The 18371-nt window shown below is 37.1% G+C and overlaps 2 protein-coding genes across 2 annotated transcripts; one reads left to right on the forward strand and one right to left on the reverse strand.

Annotated features, from left to right (window-relative positions):
- Nucleotides 1-1544: 1544 nt before the first annotated feature.
- On the reverse strand, nt 1545-13386 carry LOC110458019 (very-long-chain (3R)-3-hydroxyacyl-CoA dehydratase 2-like). The gene is made up of 7 exons (XM_021509550.1): nt 13265-13386; nt 11430-11547; nt 9998-10105; nt 7128-7249; nt 6959-6998; nt 6525-6663; nt 1545-2569 (listed from the first exon to the last, which is right to left on the reverse strand). Exons 1-7 carry the CDS (start codon nt 13366-13368, stop codon nt 2493-2495), a joined length of 708 nt encoding a protein of 235 aa, XP_021365225.1. The 5' UTR covers nt 13369-13386; the 3' UTR covers nt 1545-2492.
- An 804-nt stretch (nt 13387-14190) lies between these two features.
- On the forward strand, nt 14191-16079 carry LOC110458017 (E3 ubiquitin-protein ligase RNF181-like). Its single transcript, XM_021509549.1, has 3 exons — nt 14191-14404; nt 14745-14795; nt 15186-16079. Exons 1-3 carry the CDS (start codon nt 14325-14327, stop codon nt 15286-15288), a joined length of 234 nt encoding a protein of 77 aa, XP_021365224.1. The 5' UTR covers nt 14191-14324; the 3' UTR covers nt 15289-16079.
- Nucleotides 16080-18371: the final 2292 nt, after the last annotated feature.

An 18371-nucleotide genomic window follows, 5' to 3' on the forward strand; every position in this document is an offset into this window, starting at 1 on the left:
TGAAGATTACAGAGGAGCAACACTCTACTTGGACGCCGGTATATTCTACCGTTACAAGATCATTTTGATGTACATCAAAGAATCGAACTAGTCTTCTGGTCTCGTCCACAAGGTGGTACACACTGGTCTCGTCCACAAGGTGGTACACATTGAGCGCAAGTGAGCGTAACTCGTGCAGTATTGAGGGTGATAGTGTAAATTGTCCCAGCTTTAAACTGTGTGATAAGATGAGTATGAAATGCTGGTATTTCTAACATTTACAGTGTAATATGCTAATGTATGTATAGTATCATTCTAGTGTATGAATGTGTTATAAGTATAGAACACACATCAAATCTTATGTAAAAATGCAAAAACGACAGAATAATATATTGGGCGATTTCTCTACATATGTGTTTGCTTGTCTGTTGATATTCATTATTTATAACAAGAGGCCCACGGGCCTTAGCAGTCACCCGAGTTATGTAAAAACTGATGTTAACGATGTTCCCAAATGAAAAAGAAATCATTTTGTAACAAAGGTAACTTGAACAAATCCTGAATTTTCCTACATGTACATATATTCATGAATATTGTGAACACAAAACAAGGTACCTTGGTAAAGGTGTGCACATCACACGATTTGCAAATACAGTCAAATGTCAATGTTTACGAACTCTGCAGGACCATTCGGGAAATTTAAACCTCGATACTTTGACTCATGAATGTTGAACTTGCTGCATAAGACTCAAGGCGATTGTTAAGTGATTGAACACAGGGCAAGAAATTTAATTTGAAATCTGTAATTCTTCACCAAAGGCCGGAACGTTTGACAAATCGAGAAATTTAAATCCTCAAAGTTTGATAATGGAAATTTGACTGTATTTGACTTCCTATTATATTGCAGTGTACCAGGAATTTCACACAGCAATATGGGCAAATCCTTATATATCGTAATATTTTGATGGTATATAAAAGGCAAAATAGGAGGAATATGTATTTTATTCACGGACTAAAAGTTTCCTGGTATGCAGTAGCTACAGATGGAAACACTTCTACAGACATTTTATGAAAATGTAATCACCCTACATAAGGAAGCCAGTAAAAACCGTTTTTAACACATGGGCTCTCGTTAAGTCATATTTAACTGTACCAACAAAAACTAGCTATTTCAGATGACCCTAGACATTGCCAGTTTCAGTAGGTAATATCCAAAATAAAAACCCGTTTTTCTTGTTCTCAGAACAATATCTCCTTGACATCTGCAACGTAACACAGCTCAACTCTACGCGGGTTACTTGGCCTTTCGGCCAGGTGAGCTAAATATAGGTCAGGGTGACCTACTTTTAGTATACTAACACTCCACCATCCCAAGATGTATATGTACATACCGAATTTTGTAATTCCATGTAAAATACTCTAGTAGATATGCCCCAAAACAAACCTTTGGCATGAAAAAAAGGACGACAGAAATGGAAGACAGAGCAAATCTGCCAGTGAGGGACAAACAAAGGCTTTAATATTAGAACAGCATGGAGATAAACATAACGAGTAACAAGCACTCACTATTTGAATGATTTATTAAACAAGTTAATGAATATATCTTTTCTAATAAACCTAAAAACAATAGCACTGATATTAATCTATTTCAATGTTAAAGCACATCTATAATGTAAGAAAATATATTAACAAAATCAATATTACATAATTATAGAAATAGGCAAAATATGATATGCTTCCTGATTATAAAAACATTACAACAGTTGATGATTTCAGTTAAATAATTTCATGGAATTTTCCATGACTCAAATTTTACACCTCACAAGAACGTTTGACATGCTTGAGGTGCAATATTGTGCTAAATTCAGTGTTATCGCAATGTTACAAAATCATACCAGTGACCAGACTTAGAGATCCGCTGTAGAAATATTAACTCATTCATCCCTAAAATTTCATAATGAACTATTTCAATCTTTGAATATCTGAATAGCTCAAATGTGTCTTCAGGGGTGAATAAGTTAAAGAGTAAAGGAAGTCCACATGTTGGAACTCTTTCCAAACTCTTCCTATACATCTAATACCTGTTTATTTCCAGACATAATTCTTGATGTAAAATATGTTTAAAAGGAGATGGGCTGTATACCCAGCATTGGCCTATCACTAGTACAGAATTGTAACAGAGAGTGACACTGAACAACATACCTATTATCTACTCCTGAAATAATTATTTGATTGACATACAACTGACAACACTTGTTACTGAATAATAAAACTTGTTGAAATGAAATGACAACACTTCACATGGCTTAGTTATTTTATGTACAACAACCTGATCCGATTATTACAAACACTCGTCGTCATCCATTAAAATATTGTGTACAGCATGCATAATTGATCACATTCAAGCCAAGAGGAAGTCGTTCTGTCCTTGGCAGTACAAAACTCTGGTTGAGGGAGTTTTTCTGTCCTTGGCAGTATAAAACTCCCTGGTTGAGGGACCTGAGAGGGAGTTATTACTCTTTCTTTTTACTGGCACCACCAATGACCTTTTTCCTTTGTGCAACCATGTGCATGAAAAGTTGTGGAAATACTGAAACAGAAAATAACAAAGACTGCCGTGTATGCTTAAAACAACAAAGCAAAGTATTGGTAGCTATCCATTACCTCCAGACAAACTTCTCCAGACAAACTTCTCGAGACAAACTTTGGTATCAAAATAATCTCTGTATAGTGTGTTTCATAAGGCTCAATTTCAGTAAATGACATTCTGATTCTGTCAAAAGCAGGCCACATTACCTGAATACAGACAAGCTACCAAACAAACTTAAACTCTTTGATGTATTTACAAAAGCACACGTATACTTCCAAACTCTCCCCATTTTGGACCCTAAAATTGAGCATTTTCAACCAGTAAATTTGCTAAACTATTCTTATTTTCTAAAATCTGATGATTTCATCTAAAAGAACACCTCAAAAGATGCCATTTGAAAGTGTCGTTTTTACCCTGAGGTGTACATACACACATTTTATGTATGCTTTATTTCTGAGAACATGTAATTTCATGTCTGAAATATATTGCAACCATTTTTTTCCCGCTTGGCTATATAGATGATGAGACTCATATTTACTGGGTAGGTAGGTGACGAGACTGATATATTTACTGAGCAAGTAGATAATGAGACTCATATTTACTGAGTAGACGAGACTCATATTAACTGGGTAGTCAGATCATGAGACTCATATTTACTGGGTAGATAGATAACGAGACTCATATTTACTGTGTAGGTAGGTGACGAGACTGATATATTTACAGGGCAAGTAGCTAATGAGACTCATATTTACTGAGTAGTCAGATAATGAAACTCGTATTTACTGGGTAGATAGATAATGATACCCATATTTACAGGGTAGGGAGACGATGAGATTCATATTTACAGGGTAGGGAGACGATGAGGTTCATATTTACAGGGTAGGTAGACGATGAGGTTCATATTTACAGGGTAGTGACACGATGAGGTTCATATTTACAGAGTAGGGACACGATGAGGTTCATATTTACAGGGTAGTGAGACGATGAGGTTCATATCTACAGGGTAGGGACACGATGAGGTTCATATCTACAGGGTAGGGACATAATGAGGTTAATATTTACAGGGTAGGGAGACAATGAGGCTCATATTTACAGGGTAGGGACACGATGAGGTTCATATTTAGAGGGTAGAGGCACGATGAGGTTCATATTTACAGGGTAGGTAGACGATGAGGTTCATATTTACAGGGTAGAGAGACGATGAGGTTCATATTTACAGGGTGGGGAGATGATGAGGTTCATATTTACAGGGTAGGGAGACACAATGAAGTTCATATTTACAGGGTAGGGAGACGAAGAGGTTCATATCTACAGGGTAGGGACATAATGAGGTTAATATTTACAGGGTAGGGAGACAATGAGGCTCATATTTACAGGGTAGGGAGACGATGAGAATCATATTTACAGGGTAGAGACACGATGAGAATCATATTTACAGGGTAGAGACACGATGAGGATCATATTTATAGGGTAGGGAGACGATGAGGTTCATATCTACAGGGTAGGGACACGATGAGGTTCATATCTACAGGGTAGGGACACGATGAGGTTCATATTTGCAGGGTAGGGACACGATGAGGTTCATATTTAGAGGGTAGAGACCCGATGAGGTTCATATTTACAGGGTAGGTAGACGATGAGGTTCATATTTACAGGGTAGTGACACGATGAGGTTCATATTTACAGAGTAGGGACACGATGAGGTTCATATTTAGAGGGTAGGGACACGATGAGGTTCATATTTACAAGGTAGGGACACGATGAGGTTCATATTTGCAGGGTAGGGACACGATGAGGTTCATATCTACAGGGTAGGGACACGATGAGGTTCATATTTGCAGGGTAGGGACACGATGAGGTTCATATCTACAGGGTAGGGACACAAAGAGGTTCATATTTACAGGGTAGGGAGACAATGAGGCTCATATTTACAGGGTAGGGACACGATGAGGATCATATTTACAGGGTAGGGAGACGATGAGATTCACATTTACAGGGTAGGGAGACGATGAGGTTCATTTTTACAGGGTAGGGAGACGATGAGGTTCATTTTTACAGGGTAGGGAGACGATGAGGTTCATATTTTTAGGGTAGGGAGACAATAAGGTTCATATTTACAGGGTAGGGCGATGATGAGGTTCATTTTTAGAGGGTAGGGAGAAGATGAGGTTCATATTTACAGGGGAGGGACACGATGAGGTTCATATTTACAGGGTAGGGAGACGATGAGGTTCATATCTACAGGGTAGGGACACAATGAGGTTCATATTTACAGGGTAGGGAGACAATGAGGTTCATATTTACAGGGTAGGGAGACGATGAGGTTCATATTTACAGGGTAGGGAGACGATGAGGTTCATATTTACAGGGTAGGGAGACGATGAGAATCATATTTACAGGGTAGAGACACGATGAGAATCATATTTACAGGGTAGGGAGACGATGAGAATCATATTTACAGGGTAGGGAGACGATGAGAATCATATTTACAGGGTAGGGAGACGATGAGGTTCATATCTACAGGGTAGGGACACAATGAGGTTCATATTTACAGGGTAGGAAGACAATGAGGTTCATATTTACGGGGTAGAGACACAATGAGAATCATATTTACAGGGTAGGGAGACGATGAGGTTCATATTTACAGGGTAGAGACACGATGAGGTTCATATTTACAGGGTAGGGACACAATGAGTTTCATATTTACAGGGTAGGGAGACAATGAGGTTCATATTTACAGGGTTAGGGAGACGATGAGGTTCATATTTACCGGGTAGGGAGACGATGAGGTTCATATTTACAGGGTAGAGACACGATGAGGTTCATATTTACAGGGTAGGGAGACAATGAGTTTCATATTTACAGGGTAGGGAGACAATGAGGTTCATATTTACAGGGTTAGGGAGACGATGAGGTTCATATTTACCGGGTAGGGAGACGATGAGGTTCATATTTACAGGGTAGAGACACGATGAGGTTCATATTTACAGGGTAGGGAGATGATGAGGTTCATATTTACAGGGTATGGAGACACAATGAAGTTCATATTAACAGGGTAGGGACACATGGAGGTTCATATTTACAGGGTAGGGAGACAATGAGGTTCATATTTANGGACGAAGAGGTTCATATTTACAAGGTAGGGACACGATGAGGTTCATATTTACAGGGTAGAGACACGATGAGGGTCATATTTACAGGGTAGGGAGACGATGAGGGTCATATTTACAGGGTAGGGAGACGATGAGCTTAATATTTACAGGGTAGGGAGACGATGAGGGTCATATTTACAGGGTAGGGAGACGATGAGCTTCTTATTTACAGGGTAGGGAGACGATGAGCTTCTTATTTACAGGGTAGGGAGACGATGAGCTTCATATTTACAGGGTCGGGAGACGATGAGCTTCATATTTACAGGGTAGGGACACGATGAGGTTCATATTTACAGGGTAGGGAGACGATGAGGTTTATATTTACAGGGTAAGGAGACAATGAGGTTCATATTTACACCTTTGGTAGATAATGAGACTTTGGCTGCATTCGTTTATCCCGATCCGAACAGTTGAACCAGTTGGACCAGAGTTGATCGTTTATGAATAAGGTCTGACTTAGTATTTGATGCTGCTTTCAGGTGAGCCTTGACAAAGCCTTGCAAGGCCTGCATAAACATTTGCAGGTCCGCCAGGATTTATACCAGAAAATGTTACATTTATAAACAGACAAACCGGTTGAAACTGATATGCGAAAGTGGCATTATACTTACCTGGTAGGTAGGTACACATGGCATATATGAGGAAGGTGTTATACTTACCTGGTAGGTAGGTACACATGGCACATATGGGGAAGGTGTTATAGTTACCTGGTAGGTAGGTACACATGGCACATATGAGGAAGGCGTTATACTTACCTGGTAGGTAGGTACACATGGCACATATGAGGAAGGTGTTATACTTACCTGGTAGGTAGGTACACATGGCACATATGAGGAAGGAGTAGTAACTAAATGACACGTTGTAACTGTTCGGGAGAGACACAGAGTACAGCTTCTTCTCCTTCACGTACGGTAGGCTGGCAAAGATGGACAGCAGTTCTCCCTGAACAGAAATCATTGGTCAAAAGTTTTCTTATAATTTGGTATCATTGCAAAATACATTATGTATCATTCACTATGACTATTTAAGGTGTTACCATCACAAATCTGCTGTTATTCTTGGCTTACAAAATTAAATTTCACATGTTACAAACATAATGCTTAAAAATTATATAGTAACTTGATCATGCACACACAGCCTGTCTTCAGATATCACAAGGTATTATGACACTTGACCACTGTCTTGAAAAGTCGTGTTTTAAAACCGCAAATTCAGTCCATCCCTAGCCGACACTCACCGACACACCGACAGGATAAAGCACCAGGAAAAACGTGTACCTGTAATGGAGAAGGGACAAAATGGCTTTATGTGACTGGAATATAATGATGTACAGTGGTCCTACAGGCAAACAATGACTTACAGTGGCACCAGCCATAGAAAGAGGAAGTACCTGGTGGTGAGCTTACCTGCACCATTGTAGAGGATAGGGGACCATCCCTAAAAGTCCAGAGAAGTAGAATGAATATCTCACAATTTCTGTAACTGTCCACGCAAAGATAAACATGAATACACCAACTGTTGTCTGTATCTGAAAATATTCAAAAAATAAAATTAATATCAGCAACTCAAGGACTGATTTAGGTAAACAGGGCCTATTACCATTTGTTAGTTAATGTGTTGGTACACTACATTTAAATAACAGCCCTAACAAGTTTGTACCGCCCTTCTGTAAGTTAAGGCAAAGCTTTAATTGCTCTAGGTACACAAGTTCTGAAATATCAGGTCTATGTTTACTGCATACAGGGTTTATTTTCACCATTTAAGCCCTCCGTATCAATGAGGGCAAATTAATCATGACTGAATATTTGTACACGAAATAGAAGACATCTATTACATGTGGAGGGCAAAATGAGCACTGGACACAAACTGATTTACCATGTAAGACAAAAGTTTGTAACTGGCAGAAGATTTTCTGTCTACATTATATGCTTTCCTTGAGACATCATGCTGTGTATTATTAGCTCACCTGGTCCGAAGGATCAAGGTGAGCTTATGCCATACCGTGGCGTCCATCTTCCGTCCGTCAACAATTTCTTTAAACAACTTCTTCTTAACCACTGATTGGAATTTAACTAAATTTGACTGGAAACATCCCTAGGTGGGGGTGATTCAAAATTGTACAAACGGTGGGGCTGACCCCGCAGGGAGCTGAGGGCGGGGCAAAAAGGGGGCAATTTGGCTACATTGCTTTAAGCAACTTCTCCTCTGAAACTAAGAGATGGATATCAACCATATTTGACTGGAAGCATCCCTAGGTGATGGAGATTCAAAATTGTACAAATGGTGGGGCTGACCCCCCAGGGGGCTGAGGGCGGAGCCAAAAGGGGGCAATTAGACTATATTGCTATAAACGACTTCTTCTGTAGAACTATGCCATGGATATCGATCATATTTGGTCGGAAGCATTCATTGGAGGCAGGGATTCAAAATTGTACAAATGGTGGGGCTGACCCCCAGGCTAAGGGGTGGGGCCAAAACAAGTGTATTACTTAGAAATGGTTGAGATTCCCACCATATAACCATATATACAATTGCTGAGTATAAAGAGAAGAATGCACAGTTGCTTCCAGGATGGCCCTAGGGTCTGGCCCCACCCTTGGAGACATAGTCCCTAGGCCATAACTTTAAAATGGTTGAGATCCTGACCCAAAAACTATATATACAATTGTTGGGCATAAAGAGACAAATGCAGTCATGATATTAGAATTGATCCTGGGGTNTTAAACCATATATACAATTGTTGGGCATAAAGAGACAAATGCAGTCATGATATTAGAATTGATCCTGGGGTCTGGCCCCAACCCTAGGGACCTAGTTTCTGAGTCATAGCTTGGAAACAGTTGAGATCCCCACCCCATAACCATAAATAAAATTGCTGGGCATGAAAAACCTAATACAGATATGCGACAAGGATTGGTCTTGGGTTCTGGCATATTCCCTTGGATCTCATTTGGAGAATGTTTTGCCATGATTGCTTAGATATCCAGCTGAGCGACACAGGCCCTCTGTGCCTCTTGTATATATTTTGCATTGATATGTTGAGATGATATTGTCCGTTGATATTCTTGTGTATCTGTATGTGTGTGTATTCCTGTTAAGCTTTCACCACGATCAGGTTTACCTGTAAATGTGTAACATGTACTGTCAGTGTGATGTGTTGTGCTGATGTACATGCAAAATTACTGTAATATAAATGTCCTTATTTGGTCATATTTGATTGTAATGCCCATATCCTTATTTGGTCATATTTGATTGTAATTTCCATGTCATTATTTGGTCATATTTGAGTATTGAGCTTTGTTCTCATTTAGCACAGCAATTATATACAAGTGTATAAATGGTTATCAGATGGGGATATCCATTGTTTCAAAGTTATGACTATGGGATTAAGTCTTCAGGGTTGGGGCAGACCTAGGGGCCAATCCTGGTAGCACAAGTGTATGTCTCTCTCCATGCCCAGCAATTGTATATAAGGATATGTCGCAACTGTTTCTGTGTTATAAAACAGGGACTAAGTCCTAGTAGTATGGTTGTGTTTGTCTCTTTATGCTCAACAAACAGGTTTATATTCTAGGGTGGGGTGGATGAATAGTGGATAAATTAATCTTGTATGGCCCCAACCCTGCCTCTCAGCTGTGGGGGTTGGGAGGGGTGGTAGTGGCATTGGTGGAGGCTGGGGACAGCCCCTCCATGTATCATCACTCTCTGAGAAGAAATTGTAGGTGGACAGACAGAAAGATGGACAAATGATGCTACATGATGGTTTAACATTAAGCTCACTTTGGTCCTTTTGACTATGTAAGCTAAAAACTATCAACATTATATGACCATAGGATGGTGCTGAATCGTTTTTTTCAAAATCGACACTTAAACTAAAACAATATGATTCATCATACACATATAATATGTTTACAACCATCATGAGATGTTTGGGTCTCATATCTTATTAGAGAATATACTTCGACCAAATTAACCTTAAAGTTATTTGATTCCTGCTAAAAACTGATTGATGATTCAATTAATTGAAACTGTGAACTGTTTTGTCATTCATTCAGCATTGTTAATGTAACGGAGGTCATTATTTTTTCAATGCCTCCACCAGGAGTCGAACCCAGGACCTCTGGCTTACTAGTCTTACGCTCTACCGAATGAGCTAAAGAGAAATTCTCCCTAGCCAAGACGGTAGGAGGCGGCTAGTAGGGTGGCATTTATTTGTAAATGTACAACTCTATATGTTAATATTTTAGTAGGTTTGTGTTTGTTTTAGAATTCTTACCTCTGGAATACTGTAGGCAATGCCCCAGGTAAGGAAGATACGGGAAAACACCTGGAATGCTGTTAGGACGACATTTGATCTCACCAGACCCAAGGCACAGTGTAGGATCTAAAAATAAACAAAACTTTTATCAGACAAAACCTGTTATTGGACCAACTACCACAATGGAGGATCTATAAAACATAAATAACACCTATACTTTACAGACAATAATTGTTAACATTGTATTTAACATTCAAAGCTACTTTTAATAACAATTAATTTTCAAACTGAAATCAAAATAACCCAGATACCGAAAAATTTTGGAAAAAAAGAATGATTCGTTTTCTACACACATTCATTTATTTTCTTTATTAATGAACAGATTTTTAGTTACTCCCTCCTCCAAAATTTAAAAGATTGTTCTTTCCATCTGCAGAGTGTAGTTTGCAAGCCTGCTGTAATAATAAGGAAAGCACAGAGGGTTGAAAGACCTTTGTTCCACTAAAAGCAAAACTGTAGTTTATCATACAAACAGTAACCTCCCCTTAATTTCCTTTTGGCTATAACTGTAGTGGTAATAAGTCAAGGTACACCACTGTTCATACATCTGAGTGGGTTAGAGACACAGTAAGCAATGAAGTCCAAGGTTTGTCAATCATGTAGGTTGCATTTTTACTATCAGAACTCTGTTGATGTTTTTGGCATTTTTGTTTTTTCATTTTCAGAAATAATTTATTAAAGCTGTTGTCTTCCTATGTCTTGCTAGTAAAAACCTGTTTAAATCATCTGTTTTTGGCAGAGGTAGGGGTATCCTTTATAGTATAAAAAACAAGAGGTCCATTGGACCTGTATCGCTCACCTGGTTTTATATTTAAGTCATTACAACTGAATGCATTAGTACATCTTTAAATGAAATTTCCTCAAATCGTGACAAGATCTATATTCTACCCCAACTGGGACCACAATATCTGGCTTTCAACTAATAAGGGGCCTCCATTGAGTTGCCATTTTAACAGATTTTGAAATAAGCAATACGTCATATTACAGGGTGTAATTAGACAATACTTTAATTTTCATTCAACTATAAGCATTTAATAAACCTAGAAACAAATTTTTAACAATTTATGAAAACTACACCATAGAATATGATAATATATCGCTGTACCATTTCTTAGGACCGCAGGGGTCAAATCAACCTCATTCAATTAAGAAATGTTTGCAGGCAATTAGGGGATATTAGCATCTTAAAGCAAAAAATTAGATAACTTTCCTCTTTGGAGCCCGGTATTACTAGTCCCAGGGGTCAAACAAGTGAAATATACTCATCTTTAGGAAATCCCCCACAATTCATTTTTCATTTTTTCTACAATTCAAATGAAATAAAATACATTGGTTATTCCCACAAGTAACACACTGAAAAAAGGAAACCAGTCTAACAAGCTACACAAACCTCTAGAAGAGCTGCAGTCTGGAAGATGTTAAGTAGTGGCGCCACATCCTCGTAAACCCTGGTCACACTCTTATTGGTCACCCAGTGGTTGCATATTGCCAGCATAATTGCACTCCATCTGACCAAAACAAGAAATACTTTTAAATGGAATAGCAAAGTTTTATCAGAATTCTTAAAACATTCCATTTTTAACTACATGCAATGATACCAAATTATTAGAAAACTTTCTATGTGTATATATATATGGCCTAATCAAAGGCATCTTAAATAGATGTTTTACATACAAAAGGAATAATGCTTTGCTCATCTAGCCTGAAAAGCCAAGCTTCCTTGTGTTATGACACACAACATTATGTCTCTTAACTCATTCACCCCTGAAATTTTACAATGAGCTATTCCAACCTTTGAATTGGAAGAGTTCAAATGTGTCTTCAGGGGTGAATGAGTTAATCTGTTGACATCGTAAATAAGACAAGATGTTTCAGATTTGTTAAAAATATCCAAGTTCATTGGATATCCACTATCCAATAAAAACTGATAAACTTTTAAAATTAAACTATGATGCTGATATGAGCACTGAGCAGGTATTCTTGTATTTATACAACGTAGCTCAGAAAACTTTTAAAGCTTGCAGGTACTTCAGGTGTGGTTAAAAATAAAACAAACACATATGAAGGTCTACCATATATACCAACATGTGGTTAAAACAAACCCACATTTACATTACTATACTTGGTTTTTTAACTATGCGTTAAGTACCTGTGTCTCAAGGCAGTATAAGCAGATATAATAAGTTAATTAGTAATAATTACAGTATAAAATATTTCGTTCATTGTACAATAATTATGATACAAAATTCAATAACTTTTATAAATCATTCTTGCTCAGCAATGCTTGTCCAGAGGGATGCATGCATCATGCATGGTTCTTAAATCTTAATGTGGTACGAAACTGGACTATCTAGAGTATGAGTGGTACACCTTATGGTAGGGCACACCGGTAAAATAATAATAACCTAGCATGCGTTTGATTATTGGCACATCTATGCATGCGCACCGTGCTATGAACATGTGTATGTTAATTGGGATTTATTAGTGGACGTCGTGACTTGTTCTAAGCAGGTCTAGTACACTCTGCCGATTGAGCTATATAGCTATAAAGACCTATATAGCTATATTCACCTATAAATTATAGCTGTATTGAGCTATATTTTCTCAGATTTCAATTTCCATTAAATTAAAACAAAGTCGCATAAAACTATAAGGTGTAAGTAATGTTGACTACAAAAAGCATACATTTAGATGTTTATTTTCATTTTTCATAAATGTTAAATTTTCGATTTTTTTTACATCATTATTTTTTAAAAAGAATACTTATATTTAATGTCTTTTGTCATCAACCTAATGAATAAATCTTCTTTTAAGAGCGACTTTGTTTCGTTTTCCTTAAAAAAGAAAATCACATGAAAATAGCTCAAAAGACCTTTACAGCTATATAGCTCAATCGGCAGAGTGGGTGTACTGGACCTGCTGAGAGTAAGACAGTTATCTAAAGACACGCCTGCGATATACAACCCGTTGTCTGCAGTATTTATTAGATCATGCTATCGTGCCGAGTGTGCGGTTAATGGTTTTGTAACGTATTTTGGCATATATCCTGAAACCATCGGAATAAAGTTCCCAGAACGACTTCAATCCTGTTGCCGTAACAACTTGTTATCAAAAACATGACGCTGTATGCCGGTGGGCCACTCTCACGCTGGTTAAAAAACGTTTTACTTGCAGCTTGACAATTAATTACAAACATAAACATTGCTTTAAAACAAAGGTACTAACCCCATTATCTGAGCAACATTATAAGCCACCAAGTAAATCTTGGACAGGCTATCATCTTGCTTTGGTGTCTGCGGAGAGGACTTCGCCTTACTGGTGGGTGCCATGTTTTCTGCTAAGAGCTGGGTTGTAATTTTAGACTCGGTAGACGGAAAATTATTTCCGGAAATGTTATCGGCGAGTATTGGAAAACCGAGCTTCATAATCACGCGGCTCGGACTTTCCGCTGCAGGTCAAAACCTGGGCCCGTATTCATGAAACCGTTCTCATGCTCAGGCATGGATTTTGTGCTCAAACTATCTTTCTTGTAACTCGCTTACGATCAAAAAGTGACATGTAGACATTAAAACAGTATGCATCATTACATCAAATCCAGCAATAGGTTTTGATAGTAATAATTAATTTTCTATTCTTATTTAAGTTGTTATATATTTTCTATTCTTATTTAAGTTGTTATATGTGTTTATGAAATTGTATTTCATTATTTTGCCTGATTTATTTGTTACATTGATTCTGTTCGTTTTGAAAGTACTCTACCAGGATGCATGTCATGAAATCTGTATAATTTATAATTGATTCAAATGCGGATCAATTTCTCAGTTTACAAGTTTAATTTTCTAGGTAACACCCCTCCCCTCCATCACTCCCACCCCCTCCCACCCCACAGTTCCTTCCTTCCTCAACCTATCTTTTCCCTTTCCCCAAAAACATATACACTTTTTTAACAATATGTATTGAGAAGAGGACTCTATTAAGTTGTAATAACTTGTAGTCCGATCCATTTGTATATTTGTACAATAAAATATGTTTAAACTAATAAAAATATAACCCATTTGTTTTCTATTGTTTTACCATAACTATTATTAGCTAAGATATATAATATAAGGGAGATAACTTGTAACTACGGTAATATGAAAAAGTCAAAACGAACGCACTTTTCCTTACAGCAACACTTCCGGTTTGTGATGACTGTCAATACAAAAAGATCTAGAATCATCAGAAGCCGGAGACAGGAGCAATAAGGAGAGTTTGTTCTCAGATTCACAGAAATCATCAGTGTATAATGGCGTCTTATTTTGATGAGCATGATTGCGAACCTTTAAAAGATGGAGAACAACCTAATCACATGTTACACATGGCAAGGTAATATTTACCTGTTTACAGAATATTTTACAGTTGTGACCGCCCAGAAATGACATTTGATACTTTTTCGGGGTAAATATCAGGTTGTCCTAGATCTGCTTCTATTAATTAGTTATTTGACTATCAAACCGTTTTGATTAATTCATCAGAATTATTTTTTAAAAATATTTACAGATTTTGGGTACAGAGCAGATAAATTTGAGGACGATTGGACTTGCTAATCAATGTACTCGGTATTTAAGGCTGAAATGAACTCTTTCTGTCTTTTTCTTTCCTAAATATGACACCAGATATTAACAAAAGATATAAATTACAAGTAGGTTTACATGTCGTGTTTCAGACTTCTCCTGGACAGTGGAATGGCAGCTGAATGGGATTTAGAATATGGCAGGTAATTTTACAATGGAAGCGATTGTGAATATATATGTACCTAAGTTTCAGCAAGTTCAGAGTAGATCAGTGATTGTGCCAAACATAATTCCCAGTTATATGTTCTGTTCAAGACTTCCCTCCTTTAAAAGGAGAACCTCTGTTATTTTTTAGTGATCTTTAACGAAATGTTTGTTGGAAACTTATATAGGAGTTTCAATTGTAATGAAGCATTCGAAAGTTCTTCAATCCCCCAATTGTACTAAAGTAGGAAAGAATGTAATAACAATTGAGTTAAAATACAAAGTGAGCCCAGAAAAATTATGCTTTGCAGAAGTGTGTATGAGTCTTAGAAAAATTGCACAATGTTCAGTGTTTAATGTAAGTATTTTTATTTCATTGTATTTTGCAGGGTTTTTGGAGGAGAGGGAAAAATTCCACCTGCTTCAAAGAAAGTTGTAGAATCACTACCTACTCATCTTGTAACACCTGCAGAGGCGGGCAAGTCACTGTGACCAATAAACATGTTAATGTGGATTAAACAAAGTACCAGTGAAAACACTTGATCAAAAGCCAAGTTAGATTGTTTATACGAATGCTAGTCGTTTCGGTAACAAGTGGTTTTGGCCCGGGAGTCCAGAAGTCGTTTCGGGACAAAATTAAGTCGTTTCGGGACTTACTCAAGTCGTTTCGGGACATAGAAAAAAAACAATCAAAATATAAATGAATGTTACAAGTTCCATTTCTCTTTCCCATTTCGTAAAAATCTGTGTAAACACAGCTTTCGTCGTAGCCTTTCAGCAATGACATCACGATCTATGTGTACACAAGAGTACGCATATGGCGGCTTCAACCTACCCATGCTTGGGATTTAGTTTTGCCAATTAGCGCCACGCTTAGATTGCTGAAGGGGGTACCTGCCAACATTAACCTGATTGACAACATGTTGTTAATTTGATTAAACTAATCCCATTATTAATTAGAGAGGAACGAACACCAAGTACCGAACCGAACGCGCGGTCAATATCAATTAATCAATCAATTATTTTTACATAATTTCATTCGTTATTTAAGGTTCCTTGTTTGATATCGTGATAACATGTTTTCGTTTTACTCTTTTCCCTATTTAATGCTGCCAACTTGATCAAGTTTCCCTTTTTACAGAAGTACTAATTTGACAGTAAATTCTGCATATAAAAAGTATCAAATTTTACAATATAGACTAGTAGGGTGTGTTTTTGTAACCCTCATTGTTGAAACTATGAAAACAGTGATCTCCTCACTGAGGTACTCGGATCTGGAACATCTCCAAACGTTNTGCCCTCATTACATTCTTTTAAAAACTCATTAACTTCAAATGTACAATCTCCTCCACCAATTTACTTAGGTTTCGGAGAACGTAAATTGAACATTTTGCATACTAAACTTAGACATCAGTGTAGTCCACTTAACTATGATCTTTTTAGAGTAAATCTGGTTGATAGTCCAGTTTGTTATTGTGGCCATCCCTGTGAAAATGCCTTTCACTTTTTTTGTGAGTGCTTACTTTTTAACAACGAAAGACATACCCTGCTCCTAAATTTGAATGCCTTGCATGTTGATTTTAATTTAGAACTACTTTTGTTTGGAAATAGTCAACTTTCGGTAGAAAACAACATAAGTATCTTCAGACATGTGCATCATTACATCAAATCCAGCAATAGGTTTTGAAAGTAATAATTAATTTTCTATTCTTATTTAAGTTGTTATATGTGTTTATGAAATTGTATTTCATTATTTTGCCTGATTTATTTGTTACATTGATTCTGTTCGTTTTGAAAGTACTCTACCAGGATGCATGTCATGAAATCTGTATAATTTATAATTGATTCAAATGCGGATCAATTTCTCAGTTTACAAGTTTAATTTTCTAGGTAACACCCCTCCCCTTCATCACTCCCACCCCCTCCCACCCCACAGTTCCTTCCTTTCTCAACCTATCTTTCCCCTTCCCCAAAAACATATACACTATTTTTACCATATGTATTGAGGAGAGGACTCTATTAAGTTGTAATAACTTGTTGTCCGATCCATTTGTATATTTGTAAAATAAAATATGTTTAAACTAAAACAGTATTCGGCTTTAAGCCTCTTCAATGGGTTATTTTTCAAATCATTGACAAAATAAGGGTTTTTTTTATTAACTTATAACGGAAACAAGAAATTCAGTTTGAGCACAGAATCCATGCTTGTGCACGAGAACGGTTTAATGAATACTAGTCCGAATTATTCTGACGTTTTATCGACTTTTTTTTTTTATATCGGTGTGTCGTAAATCGACGACAGACCGATATAATAAAAAGTCGATAAAACGTCAGAATAATTCGGACTACATGAATAAAGGCCCAGAACTTCACAAAGAATCCCAGGTTTATTCCGACATGAAGTTGAAATATGTACTTAAGCTACAATACTTTGATCATTGGTTTCAACAAATGTTATTGTATTTGAAAAAGGATTAGACAACAGGCAGTGTCTATATTAGTCTTCTCCTGAATCGGTACATCATATATACATTTACACAGAATAATAAGATATATTTACAAAATTATCGATAATTAATTATTTATTGAAATAGATGGACATTTGTATGGAAAATATGTATATATGTTTGAATTAATGTTATGGATGAATGTTTAACCTACACACACTGGCAACATACATACTCTATCATAGATACTCAATTGTCATACATATAAAGTTCCGTGATACAATATTTTCGGAAGCTGATTTATCCATTGATGATCAACTTCATTCTCAAATTCTTTAACTTTTCAGATTCATTTCAAATCAAATTTATTGAAAAAACATGCAAATGAACTAGGCTCAACCAGATACATATAAGATATATATCTAAGACAGAAGATGTGATATATGTTCAGGCACAGACTAATTAAGAATCTTACCTATAATTCCGTGATCCTCACGACCTGTTAAAATCTCTGACATTCTGATGACTAACTAGTATCTGTGTATTTGTATCAATTTCCCAGCTAATAGATTCCTATGTTCCTTAATTGAACAACTGAATGAGAATATATGGAAAAGCCGACTTGCCTATCCCGCATTGAATATCTCCAGCTAGACCTGGATTCGAACCCGGGTCCTCCTACTCCGAAACATATATCTCCTTTTAAGTTTAATGTGACAGAGATACATAAAATTGAAATCAAAGGAGGAAGTCAATTAGGTTGGACAATGGACTTCCGAATTCTAGACGCATGCAGTTAACCAATTGTGCTACCTGGCATCCTCGGCACTCCAGGGGTTACTTCACTTGTGCAGAGAGCGAAAGTGAGCGTAACCCCTGGATATCGAGGATGTACCTGGTAGCCAGTGATCAACCCAGTCCAGGTCCGCTAGTACATGTACATTGATAGTCCATTTTTAAGTCTCCGCCCCCTTAAAAACAGTACTATATAGGCCTACAGCGTTGCTCGGGTGGCGGCGTCATCGGTGATGTCTTATGGCGGTATCTCTTGCCGCACCTTCACTAAAATAATATTTTATGAAACAATAAATGTATTGAAATTTTGATCAAAGATAAAAAAAAAAAAAA

The sequence above is a fragment of the Mizuhopecten yessoensis genome, unplaced genomic scaffold (assembly GCF_002113885.1).
Source record: "Mizuhopecten yessoensis strain PY_sf001 unplaced genomic scaffold, ASM211388v2 scaffold9399, whole genome shotgun sequence".
Lineage (NCBI taxonomy): Eukaryota > Metazoa > Mollusca > Bivalvia > Pectinida > Pectinidae > Mizuhopecten > Mizuhopecten yessoensis.